The following is a 14,091-nucleotide window of genomic DNA, read 5'->3' as shown; positions in this document are numbered from 1 at the left end:
GACCTGTGGGGAACCAGTAATTAGCGTTTGATGTCTGACCTGTGGGGACCCAGTAACTCTAGTGCTTGACGTCTGACCTGTGGGGACCCAGTAACTCTAGTGTTTGATGTCTGACCTGTGGGGACCCAATAACTCTAGTGTTTGATGTCTGACCTGTGGGGACCCAGTAACTAGTGTTTGATGTCTGACCTGTGGGGAACCGGTAACTCTAGTGTTTGACGTCTGACCTGTGGGGAACCAGTAACTCTAGTGTTTGACGTCTGACCTGTGGGGAACCGGTAACTCTAGTGTTTTGACGTCTGACCTGTGGGGACCCAGTAACTAGTGTTTGATGTCTGACGTGTGGGGACCCAGTAACTCTAGTGTTTGATGTCTGACCTGTGGGGACCCAGTAACTCTATAGCGTTTGATGTCTGACCTGTGGGGACCCAGTAACTCTAGTGTTTGATGTCTGACCTGTGGGGACCCAGTAACTCTAGTGTTTGACGTCTGACCTGTGGGGACCCAGTAACTCTAGTGTTTGACATCTGACCTGTGGGGAACCAGTAACTCTAGTGTTTGATGTCTGACCTGTGGGGAACCAGTAACTCTAGTGTTTGACATCTGACCTGTGGGGAACCAGTAACTCTAGTGTTTGATGTCTGACCTGTGGGGAACCAGTAACTCTAGTGTTTGACCTCTGACCTGTGGGGACCCAGTAACTCTAGTGTTTGACGTCTGACCTGTGGGGAACCAGTATCTCTAGTGTTTGACGTCCGACCTGTGGGGAACCAGTAACTCTAGTGTTTGACGTCTTACCTGTGGGGACCCAGTAACTCTAGTGTTTGATGTCTGACCTGTGGGGAACCAGTAACTCTAGTGTATGATGTCTGACCTGTGGGGAACCAGTAACACTAGTGTTTGATGTCTGACCTGTGGGGACCCAGTAACAGCGTTTGATGTCTGACCTGTGGGGACCCAGTAACTCTAGTGTTTGACGTCTGACCTGTGGGGAACCAGTAACTGGCGTTGATGTCTGACCTGTGGGGACCCAGTAACTCTAGTGTTTGATGTCTGACCTGTGGGGACCCAGTAACTCTAGTGTTTGATGTCTGACCTGTGGGGAACCAGTAACTCTAGTGTTTGACATCTGACCTGTGGGGATCCAGTAACTCTAGTGTTTGATGTCTGACCTGTGGGGAACCAGTAACTCTAGTGTTTGATGTCTGACCTGTGGGGATCCAGTAACTCTAGTGTTTGATGTCTGACCTGTGGGGACCCAGTAACTCTAGTGTTTGATGTCTGACCTGTGGGGACCCAGTAACTCTAGTGTTTGATGTCTGACCTGTGGGGCCCCAGTAACTGGCGTTGATGTCTGACCTGTGGGGACCCAGTAGCTCTAGTGTTTGATGTCTGACCTGTGGGGACCCAGTAACTCTAGTGTTTGATGTCTGACCTGTGGGGACCCAGTAACTCTAGTGTTTGATGTCTGAACTGTGGGGACCCAGTAACTCTAGTGTTTGATGTCTGACCTGTGGGGAACCAGTAACTCTAGTGTTTGATGTCTGACCTGTGGGGATCCAGTAACTCTAGTGTTTGATGTCTGACCTGTGGGGACCCAGTAACTCTATAGCGTTTGATGTCTGACCTGTGGGGACCCAGTAACTCTAGTGTTTGATGTCTGACCTGTGGGGACCCAGTAACTCTAAGGTTTGACGTCTGACCCGTGGGGACCCAGTAACTCTAGTGTTTCACATCTGACCTGTGGGGAACCAGTAACTCTAGTGTTTGATGTCTGACCTGTGGGGAACCAGTAACTCTATAGCGTTTGATGTCTGACCTGTGGGGACCCAGTAACTCTAGTGTTTGATGTCTGACCTGTGGGGACCCAGTAACTCTAGTGTTTGACGTCTGACCTGTGGGGACCCAGTAACTCTAGTGTTTAAACATCTGACCTGTGGGGAACCAGTAACTCTAGTGTTTGATGTCTGACCTGTGGGGAACCAGTAACTCTAGTGTTTGACGTCCGACCTGTGGGGAACCAGTAACTCTAGTGTTTGATGTCTGACCTGTGGGGACCCAGTAACTCTAGTGTTTGATGTCTGACCTGTGGGGAACCAGTAACTCTAGTGTTTGATGTCTGACCTGTGGGGAACCAGTAACACTAGTGTTTGATGTCTGACCTGTGGGGACCCAGTAACAGCGTTTGATGTCTGACCTGTGGGGACCCAGTAACTCTAGTGTTTGACGTCTGACCTGTGGGGAACCAGTAACTGGCGTTGATGTCTGACCTGTGGGGACCCAGTAACTCTAGTGTTTGATGTCTGACCTGTGGGGACCCAGTAACTCTAGTGTTTGATGTCTGACCTGTGGGGAACCAGTAACTCTAGTGTTTGACATCTGACTTGTGGGGACCCAGTAACTCTAGTGTTTGATGTCTGACCTGTGGGGAACCAGTAACTCTAGTGTTTGATGTCTGACCTGTGGGGATCCAGTAACTCTAGTGTTTGATGTCTGACCTGTGGGGACCCAGTAACTCTAGTGTTTGATGTCTGACCTGTGGGGACCAAGTAACTCTAGTGTTTGATGTCTGACCTGTGGGGCCCCAGTAACTGGCGTTGATGTCTGACCTGTGGGGCCCCAGTAACTGGCGTTGATGTCTGACCTGTGGGGACCCAGTAGCTCTAGTATTTGATGTCTGACCTGTGGGGACCCAGTAACTCTAGTGTTTGATGTCTGACCTGTGGGGACCCAGTAACTCTAGTGTTTGATGTCTGAACTGTGGGGACCCAGTAACTCTAGTGTTTGATGTCTGACCTGTGGGGATCCAGTAACTCTAGTGTTTGATGTCTGACCTGTGGGGACCCAGTAACTCTATAGCGTTTGATGTCTGACCTGTGGGGACCCAGTAACTCTAGTGTTTGATGTCTGAACTGTGGGGACCCAGTAACTCTAGGGTTTGACGTCTGACCTGTGGGGACCCAGTAACTCTAGTGTTTGACATCTGACCTGTGGGGACCTAGTAACTCTAGTGTTTGATGTCTGACCTGTGGGGACCCAGCCACTCTAGTGTTTGATGTCTGACCTGTGGGGATCCAGTAACTCTAGTGTTTGATGTCTGACCTGTGGGAACCAGTAACTATAGTGTTTGATGTCTGATCTGTGGGGAACCAGTAACTCTAGTGTTTGATGTCTGACCTGTGGGAACCAGTAACTCTAGTGCTTGATGTCTGACCTGTGGGGAACCAGTAACACTAGTGTTTGACGTCTGACCTGTGGGAACCAGTAACTCTAGTGTTTGATGTCTGACCTGTGGGGCCCCAGTAACTAGCGTTTGATGTCTGACCTGTGGGGACCCAGTAACTCTAGTGTTTGATGTCTGACCTGTGGGGAACCAGTAACTCTAGTGTTTGACATCTGACCTGTGGGGACCCAGTAACTCTAGTGTTTGACCTCTGACATTCCCTCTAAATCTGTAAGCAGATAATGACCACAATTTGTTTTTCATTTCATTCACTTTTCAAGGTTTGAAGTTCATAAGCAGCTCTGTCTGTGGACTCATTAGTCCTTATGATGTAGTGCAGTATAATGCTTAAAAGAGGAATGAGTCCTGATTAGAGTGATTAAATCCAGCCCAGGTCTGAACTGTGGAGATTGGTACAAGCTAGTGTGTGTGTGTGTGTGTGTGTGTGTGTGTGTGTGTGTGTGTGTGTGTGTGTGTGTGTGTGTGTGTGTGTGTGTGTGTGTGTTTGTGTGTGTGTGTGTGTGTGTGTGTGTGTATATACAGGCTGGGATCAGAGGCAGGCTGCAGATTGATGTACAGAGAAAGGATATATGGGCTGTAAGGGGGAGGTACAACGGTAATGACTATTAATGTAGACTCGAATGTCTGGCCACCACAGCCCATGTCTGATGGAGGATTGTGGGTTATTAACAGAGAGATCAATAGCCTAATTAACAGAGAGATCAATAGCCTCAAGAGGAGAGTTTATGTATTTATCCACTACTCCAGATAGATAGGGAGAGAAGTCCCTAAAGAGGAGGAGAGGAGGGTGTGGTGGCTAATTTCTGCATTACCAAATGAGGATAGTTACAAACACACCAGTCTGAGTTAAACTACATCTTTAATCCTTAAGATACTTTTGCAAAAGCATCTTTGACTTTCAACGATTCACCGTTTCTAATGACCCGTTAAGAGTGTTAACACAATGGCTACTGAGATTTTTATATCAAGATCCACCCCCTTTTGACATGACAAACCACAGATAGTTAGGAATGGTTCACAAAGAAAGACTTTACTTTAGAGAAGAGTATCCACAGCCAAAAAGCATTCGCTATAAATTATCATTCAGTTTGGTCCCTATGACGAGGTTCTAAACTCGTCCCTGGTACTTCATAGAACAAAAACACCATTTCATCCATTGGCATATATCAATTGTCAACTCTAGATACTCCCATCTCAAGCAAACCCCCTCTTGACCCCACTCCTGGACAAGCTCACTGAGGGGAGTGACTTGCACACAGACATTGTGGAGACAAATAATTTGTTCCCCATTAATCACGCCATCCCTTCACATGGTTTAAGAATAGGTAAAGACATTCACATATGAACACAATGTTTCATTCTGTCCTCCTCTCTTGCTGAGATTCTGCATAGCAACAGAGACATGTAAAAAACAAGTCTGACCTCTCCCCTCTCTGGGCCCCAAGTGACTGAGCCCCAGCTAAGGGAAACGTGCAACTGAAAGACACCAGAGTCCAAAGGACACTTTCTAATGACAAGTATCTCACATAAGCATATTATACAAATAAAACATCTTAATTATCTATGTTACCCAACTAATTCTGATTCATCCACCACAAGGGGAGTAGAGGAGGGAGTGGCGGAGAGAGGGCGAGGTAAAGAGAGGGATGACCAGAGTTAATTAATTAGTCAGAAACAGACACAATAGTTACTATCATTATCCTTCTGGTGTGGATAGTGTTTGGTTGACATAAACCTGATAGATACAAGATTATCATTCCTCCAGTGAGAGAAAGGCATTATTTTTCCTGAGTATCTACAATGTGAAACATCAAATCGAGAGAGACAATCTGAAATTAGAAATGTAATGTTCGCACCTCGTAATTTTGATACTGTTTCTTTTGCAGCTTTCGCACCAGTAAAGGAATCGGCTACTCTGCACATTTCGTGGGGAACTGTCTGATCGTGACATCGCTGAAGTCTAAAGGCAAAGGCTTCCAGCACTGTGTCAAATATGACTTTCAACCTAGGAAGGTAAGAGATGCTTTGGCGGACGTCACTGGGCTTGTTTAATTGTACCATTTCAAACCGACACCAGAACCCAGGACCTCTGCCTTGCAAACACATGCGACTGCCCTGCTGAAACGTTCTTAGACACTTGCACCAACGAAACACTAGCAGATTGGCCGTGCAAGTGGAGACTACAAGGGTGACCAGGTTTCATCTGTTACCCTGGTAGTGATCAGTGATCAATGGTCATTGTGCTTACACCAGCCTACAAGTCACATAGCTGATGATCAGTAGAGGGCTTATGCAGCAGTGTGCAGGTCCCATATGTGAGTGATGGTGTGTTGAGGTGCAGCTGATAGAATAGGATCATCAGTCTGCTGCTCTATAGGACTGTGTTGATCTTGTCAGAATGTTATGGATGAGGCCTGACCACCAGCCTGTTACCATGTGAATACTATCAGGAAAATCCCTTAATTATCTCTGTGGTTATATGTATTAACATTTACATTTTAGTCATTTAGCAGACGCTCTTATCCAGAGCGACTTACAGTAGTGAATCCATACATTTCATACATTTTTTTTTTCTCCCCGTACTGGTCCCCCGTGGGAATCGAACCCACAACCCTGGCGTTGCAAACACCATGCTCTACCAACTGAGCCACACGGGACCTGTTAAGCGTTTTAGGCTGTGTTTACACAGCCACCCTATCCAAATCCGATTTTCTTTCTGTATCCAATCTTTTTTTCTGACTGTCCACACTCAATGTGACCCATATCAGATTTGCGCATTCACACTGATGTAGCCTCTGAAGTAGCACATAGAGGCAATGCTCATTTCCTATTACTGTTCCTTTAAATGTGTCGAACTGCTTTGCTTTATCTTGGCCAGGTCGCAGTTGCAAATGAGAACTTGAAATAAAAAAATAAAATGTTGGGGTGGTGGTCATGGTTCAGCAAGTCTTGTGCAAAAATAACCCTTCAGAGTAAAATATTATCTGATCTGTCCAGACAGAGGTCGCATATGGAGGATCGTGTTTGTATCAGGAATGGGATCCATGTATAAACTGGAAGTCAAAAGATGAGATTCCATGTAGTTTTGTGCTGTTTACACATTAGGGAAAAGATCAGATAGGCATCAGATATGCAAATCATTGGCAAAAGACCTGAATTGGGCTGCATGTGTAAACGCAGCCTCCAAGTAGGAGAGCTGATCTAAAATCAGTGCTGAACTAGAATCCATGTAATCTTATTCATTGTGATCTAAAAGCTTAATCAATCCTAAATCAGCACTGAGATGCTTGATGCATACAGCCTCTGGCATATAACAGTGACAGCATCTTAATACAACTTTAGAAGATCTTTACAGCAAACCTAGTATACCTGTGGTTTGGGAAAGGCATGTTGTATATGGAGTACTGAATTCTGCTGTGTTGGTTCAGTACATGTCATAATAGATCATATACAATGTGAGCAGTTTGACTTTATTAACAGATCATCAGGGACAGAAAATGCAGCGCAATTGTTAGGATAGACAAATATCTGTCACAACAAAACACTCCAAAACAAGCCTAGCCAGTAGCTGACAGTGTCTCCAGTCTCAACAGACCAGGGAGAGCGAGAACATCATAACCTGTGCTGTTTAACACTCTCACATGGACCTCCTCACAGGAACAGCTGGCTGTGCGTTGAGATGAGATGAGAGTGTAGAGAGGAATGGTAATGTAGCTTGGGATGAGGTCAGAGCTACTGAATCACATGATCCTATTTGGTCTCTAGATGATCTGGGTGACTGCAATGCAAACACAATAGGCTGTGTTTAAAACCCTGTTCATACAGTGGAATTGAATGGGATGTAGTTTCTAGTGTTATGTGTGGAGCTGCATGCACTCACTCACTCATTCACTCACTCACTCACTCACTCACTCACTCACTCACTCACTCACTCACTCACACTCTCTCTCTCTCTCTCTCTCTCTCTCTCTCTCTAACCCTCTCTCCTCTCTGTGTTTCAGTGGTACATGATCAGCATCGTCCATATCTACAACCGCTGGAGGAACAGTGAGATCCGTTGCTACGTCAATGGTCAGCTGGTCTCCTATGGCGACATGGCCTGGCACGTCAACACCAGCGATGTGAGTATGCTCCTCATTGCTGATTGATTGGTTGATTGATGCTTGATTGATTGACTGACTCTTCTGTCACTGCTTATTCCTGTTGTGAGGCCTCTACAAGGTCGTGTTCAGTACGGCACAGAGGCACATTTTGAACAGTTTTGAAACATTTCTTATTGGACAAGTGGAACTATAATCTGTTTCACTCCGTTTTCCCCTGTTTTCGTCCCCACTGAACACAGCCGTGGTGGTAGTAATATGTGTGGTTGTGATGGTTGTGTCTGTGATATTTGTGGTTGTGATGGTTGGGATGTTTGTGGTTGTGGTGTTTGTGTATGTAATGTTTGTGGCTGCAAGTGCAGCATTTGATCATATGCCACAGTTTGAAATCATCAGAGCCTGGGGCTCTGGTCAAAAGTAGTGCACTATATAGGGAATAGGGTGCCATTTGGGGCACACACCAGAGATGCATAAATCCTCTGTGGTGCTCATTGAGTTTCAGCGCTGTGGCAGAGTTTACTCTTGGGAGCAGAGCTGCGTTTTTCAAAGCTCCCATTTGAATAACCATTTATCAGCGAGATGTTTGAAGAGAGGAAGGCCGTAGAAGAAGAGACAGGAAGGGAGGATGACAAATTGAGAGAATAGCTTCATGTAATGTAGGAGAAAGTTGAAGGCTGCTATCTACAGAGTTAGGGATGGTGTTATCTACAGAGTTAGTGATGGTACTATCTGCAGAGTTAGGGATGGTGCTATCTACAGAGTTAGGGATGGTGCTATCTACAGAGATAGGGATGGTACTATCTGCAGAGTTAGGGATGGTGCTATCTACAGAGTTAAGGATGGTGCTATCTACAGAGTTAGGGATGGTGCTATCTACAGAGTTAGGGATGGTGCTATCTACAGAGTTAGGGATGGTGCTATCTACAGAGTTAGGGATGGTGCTATCTACAGAGTTAAGGATGGTGCTATCTGCAGAGTTAAGGATGGTGCTATCTGCAGAGTTAAGGATGGTGCTATCTGCAGAGTTAAGGATGGTGCTATCTACAGATTTAAGGATGGTGCTATCTACAGAGTTAAGGATGGTGCTATCTACAGAGTTAGGGATGGTACTATCTGCAGAGTTAGGGATGGTGCTATCTACAGAGTTAGGGATGGTGCTATCTACAGAGTTAAGGATGGTGCTATCTACAGAGTTAAGGATGGTGCTATCTACAGAGTTAGGGATGGTGCTATCTGCAGAGTTAGGGATGGTACTATCTACAGAGTTAAGGATGGTGCTATCTACAGAGTTAAGGATGGTGCTATCTACAGAGTTAAGGATGGTGCTATCTACAGAGTTAAGGATGGTGCTATCTGCAGAGTTAAGGATGGTGCTATCTGCAGAGTTAAGGATGGTGCTATCTACAGATTTAAGGATGGTGCTATCTACAGACTTAGGGATGGTGCTATCTGCAGAGTTAGGGATGGTGCTATCTACAGAGTTAGGGATGGTGCTATCTGCAGAGTTAAGGATGGTGCTATTTACGGAGTTAAGGATGGTGCTATCTGCAGAGTTAGGGATGGTGCTATCTGCAGAGTTAGGGATGGTGCTATCTGCAGAGTTAGGGATGGTGCTATCTACAGAGTTAGGGATGGTACTATCTACAGAGTTAGGGATGGTGCTATCTACAGAGTTAGGGATGGTGCTATCTACAGAGTTAAGGATGGTGCTATCTACAGAGTTAGGGATGGTACTATCTACAGAGTTAGGGATGGTGCTATCTGCAGAGTTAGGGATGGTGCTATCTGCAGAGTTAAGGATGGTGCTATCTACAGAGTTAAGGATGGTGCTATCTACAGAGTTAGGGATGGTACTATCTACAGAGTTAAGGATGGTGCTATCTACAGAGTTAAGGATGGTGCTATCTACAGAGTTAGGGATGGTGCTATCTACAGAGTTAAGGATGGTGCTATCTACAGAGTTAGGGATGGTACTATCTACAGAGTTAAGGATGGTGCTATCTACAGAGTTAAGGATGGTGCTATCTACAGAGTTAAGGATGGTGCTATCTACAGAGTTAGGGATGGTGCTATCTACAGAGTTACGGATGGTGCTATCTACAGAGTTAGGGATGGGGATATCTGCAGAGTTAAGGATGGTGCTATCTACAGAGTTAAGGATGGTGCTATCTGCAGAGTTAAGGATGGTGCTATCTGCAGAGTTAGGGATGGTGCTATCTACAGAGTTAGGGATGGTGCTATCTACAGAGTTAAGGATGGTGCTATCTGCAGAGTTAAGGATGGTGCTATCTGCAGAGTTAGGGATGGTGCTATCTACAGAGTTAAGGATGGTGCTATCTGCAGAGTTAAGGATGGTGCTATCTGCAGAGTTAGGGATGGTGCTATCTACAGAGTTAGGGATGGTGCTATCTACAGAGTTAAGGATGGTGCTATCTGCAGAGTTAAGGATGGTGCTATCTACAGAGTTAGGGATGGCGCTATCTGCAGAGTTAGGGATGGCGCTATCTACAGTGTTAGGGATGGCACTATCTGCAGAGTTAAGGTTGGTGCTATCTATAGAGTTAAGGATGGTGCTATCTATAGAGTTAAGGATGGTGCTATCTGCAGAGTTAAGGATGGTGCTATCTGCAGAGTTAGGGATGGTGCTATCTACAGAGTTAGGGATGGTGCTATCTGCAGAGTTAGGGATGGTGCTATCTACAGAGTTAAGGATGGTGCTATCTGCAGAGTTAGGGATGGTGCTATCTACAGTGTTAGGGATGGATGGGGTGTGTGTAGTGGATATTATTATAACACACGTCTACAAGGCAAGGGTTACACATACATGTTTATAAGGGCAGACACACACACACTATGGGTTATGGTCAAAGGTAGTGCACTAAATACAGAATAGGGTGCCATTTGGAATGCAGAACTAAGTGTCTGCCAGCCTTCCTTCGTCTCTGAGTGGCAATCTATTAGAGGCCCTGTAAATCATGTGCTCTCATAATTATCCTATTTGCCCATTCAGAAGCTGTCATCAGTTTTTTGTCTGTTAATTGCTCTGATGCTCAGCTGTCTTTGAAGTTTGGATGATGTTGTAACCTCTCTGAGTCTGCTGGAGGATTTAAAAGACATGACCCTATCCTCTCATCTCTGTCTCAGTGTATAATGGCCCTAACCATTTCCCAGAGCCATATATAGTGAGAAAGTTTGGTCATTGTGGTTTATGTTTGAACGTTATAAATATATCCCTCTTTTTGTCATTTTACAGAGCTATGATGAACCCTATTTTTCTCTCTCTGTGTCCCTGTACAACCCTGATCCTCTCCTCTCCCCTCTCTTTGTCTCCTCTCTCTCTCTCCGCCCTCTTCTGCTACAGACCTATGATAAACCCCCTGCTCTGTGTGCCTGTGTACTGACCCTCTCCTCTCCCTTTTCAGAGTTATGATAAGTGCTTCCTGGGTTCGTCAGAGACAGCTGATGCTAACAGGGTATTCTGTGGTCAGCTGGGGGCCATCTATGTGTTCTCTGAGGCTCTCAACCCAGCTCAGATATTTGCCATTCATCAGCTGGGAGCAGGCTATAAGGTATGTACTGGGCTGACTGAATTAGGTTACTGATAGGTTAGCTTAGGATAGGAATAACTTTAATGGCACATGCACAAAGCCTGCTACACATATCAATGCAGCTTGCCACACATTCCTGTTTTCCCTGCTACCTGGTGTCTCTATACAAAGTGCTTTGTTTGAATGTGTCATGTGTCCTAACACTGTATAGACTGAATGCACAGTGTTCTGTTCCCTGGCTGCCTCTGAAACTATGGTTTGGACTGTTGAACAGACAGGGCAGTCTAACAGGGTATAGGAGACACCGACAGACAGGGCAGTCTAACAGGGAATAGGAGACACCGACAGACAGGGCAGTCTAACAGGGAATAGGAGACACCGACAGACAGGGCAGTCTAACAGGGTATAGGAGACACCGACAGACAGGGCAGTCTAACAGGGAATAGGAGACACCGACAGACAGGGCAGTCTAACAGGGTATAGGAGACACCGACAGACAGGGCAGTCTAACAGGGTATAGGAGACACCGACAGACAGGGCAGTCTAACAGGGTATAGGAGACACCGACAGACAGGGCAGTCTAACAGGGTATAGGAGACACCGACAGACAGGGCAGTCTAACAGGGTATAGGAGACCCCGACAGACAGGGCAGTCTAACAGGGTATAGGAGACACCGACAGACAGGGCAGTCTAACAGGGTATAGGAGACACCGACAGACAGGGCAGTCTAACAGGGTATAGGAGACACCGACAGACAGGGCATTCTAACAGGGTATAGGAGACACCGACAGACAGGGCAGTCTAACAGGGTATAGGAGACACCGACAGACAGGGCATTCTAACAGGGTATAGGAGACACCGACAGACAGGGCAGTCTAACAGGGTATAGGAGACACCGACAGACAGGGCAGTCTAACAGGGTATAGGAGACACCGACAGACAGGGCAGTCTAACAGGGTATAGGAGACACCGACAGACAGGGCAGTCTAACAGGGTATAGGAGACACCGACAGACAGGGCAGTCTAACAGGGTATAGGAGACACCGACAGACAGGGCAGTCTAACAGGGTATAGATGACACCCACTTCCGTTGTTGCTGGGTTTTATTAGTATGTCCTGTCTGCATGTAATAGTGGAGTTGCCAGAGAGCAGCTGGCTGTAGAGGCCTGCAGACTGAGCCTACTCTACCAGGCCCCAGGAGGTTGTTAACTAGCGGATATGGGATCATAATAGCCCCAGTGCGTGTCTGGTCTACTGAACCTGGTACAGTGTATACTCTGCTTGTTATCTCAGCTATCTACATCTCTTCATGACAGAGAAGCTCCACTATTTCAGTTCAGTGTAGGTCTCATCTCTCTCCATCTGAATCATCATGTCTGTAGCTAGAAGAGGGATGTGTCTCGCCTCTCATCACTCCTCTATGTCTGTGGCCGTTCATTCATTATTCACTCCTCCGTTGAGAGGACATTCCTGATTTACTGATTAATAACATACCAATTGATGATGCATTGATTGATTCATTGAGCTCCTCTCTCCCCTGCCATCCTTAATGGATTGGTTACATTAAGACTGAATGACTCTGTTATCGATCAGCAACATGTTCCATTAATATATAAATATGACACTACTGCTACTGCTGCTGAGGTATGGATGGTACCTCCAGTTTAGTAGAAGAATGAGCTGTCATATGATACAATACCTTATCACATCTCTCTTCTCCCACTCTCTGTCTGTCCCTATCTCTCTCTCTGTGTCTTTCTTCCATCTCCCTTTCTCTTCTCCCTCTCTCTGTCGCTCTCCCTCTATCCCTCTCTCTGTCTGTCTCTCTATTCCTCCCCTCTCTGTAGAGTACGTTTAAGTTTAAGTCGGAGAGTGACATCCACCTGGCGGAGCACCATAAACAGGTCCTGTATGATGGGAAGCTGGCCAGCTCCATCTCCTTCACCTACAACGCCAAGGCTACAGACGCCCAGCTCTGCCTGGAGTCATCGCCCAAGGAGAACGCCTCCATCTTCGTCCACTCACCCCACGCCCTTATGCTACAGGTTAGTTTCACTACATGTCCTTATCCAGGTACAGATGCTGTCAAATATATTGGCACCCTTGCACTTTACAATTTAGTGCAATGGAGCACAATTATCTGTTTTCTCTTTTTAAAACTGATATAATTTTTACCAAAAGTTTTTTCAATTTCAACATATTTTACAAGAAATAGTGAATCGTGCAAGGGTGCCAATATATTTGACCGGTAACTGTAAGTCTCACCCCATGTCCTTATAAAACAGGTTAGTCTCACCCCATGTTCTTATAAAGCAGGTTAGTCTCACCCCATGTCCTTATAAAACAGGTTAGTCTCTCCCCATGTCCTTATAAAACAGGTTAGTCTCACCCCATGTCCTTATAAAACAGGTTAGTCTCACCCCATGTCCTTATAAAACAGGTTAGTCTCACCCCGTGTCCTTATAAAACAGGTTAGTCTCACCCCATGTCCTTATAAAACAGGTTAGTCTCACCCCGTGTCCTTATAAAACAGGTTAGTCTCACCCCGTGTCCTTATAAAACAGGTTAGTCTCACCCCATGTCCTTATAAAACAGGTTAGTCTCACCCCATGTCCTTATAAAACAGGTTAGTCTCACCCCGTGTTCTTATAAAACAGGTTAGTCTCACCCCGTGTCCTTATAAAACAGGTTAGTCTCACCCCGTGTCCTTATAAAACAGGTTAGTCTCACCCCATGTCCTTATAAAACAGGTTAGTCTCACCCCATGTCCTTATAAAACAGGTTAGTCTCACCCCATGTCCTTATAAAACAGGTTAGTCTCACCCCATGTCCTTATAAAACAGGTTAGTCTCACCCCATGTCCTTATAAAACAGGTTAGTCTCACCCCATGTCCTTATAAAACAGGTTAGTCTCACCCCGTGTTCTTATAAAACAGGTTAGTCTCACCCCATGTCCTTATAAAACAGGTTAGTCTCACCCCATGTCCTTATAAAACAGGTTAGTCTCACCCCGTGTCCTTATAAAACAGGTTAGTCTCACCCCGTGTCCTTATAAAACAGGTTAGTCTCACCCCGTGTTCTTATAAAACCGGTTAGTCTCACCCCATGTCCTTATAAAACAGGTTAGTCTCACCCCATGTCCTTATAAAACAGGTTAGTCTCACCCCGTGTCCTTATAAAACAGGTTAGTCTCACCCC

At 45.7% G+C, this 14,091-nt stretch overlaps 1 protein-coding gene across 11 annotated transcripts in view; it reads left to right on the top strand.

Annotated features, from left to right (window-relative positions):
• LOC115163287 (neurobeachin) overlaps positions 1-14,091 on the top strand; it is a 284,645-nt gene that overhangs the window by 62,311 nt on the left and 208,243 nt on the right. For all 11 annotated transcript variants that reach the window (XM_029715046.1, XM_029715045.1, XM_029715035.1 and 8 more), the window contains exons 6-9: positions 5,131-5,257; positions 7,246-7,365; positions 10,767-10,913; positions 12,741-12,938. In XM_029715046.1, coding sequence (XP_029570906.1) covers positions 5,131-5,257; positions 7,246-7,365; positions 10,767-10,913; positions 12,741-12,938 — 592 coding nt within the window. The remainder of the gene's footprint in view (positions 1-5,130; positions 5,258-7,245; positions 7,366-10,766; positions 10,914-12,740; positions 12,939-14,091) is intronic.

This window comes from Salmo trutta, chromosome 26, assembly GCF_901001165.1.
Source record: "Salmo trutta chromosome 26, fSalTru1.1, whole genome shotgun sequence".
NCBI classification, from domain to species: Eukaryota; Metazoa; Chordata; class Actinopteri; order Salmoniformes; family Salmonidae; genus Salmo; species Salmo trutta.
The sequence above is the reverse complement of the archived record's forward strand: the minus strand, read 5'-3'. Positions and strand labels throughout refer to the sequence as shown.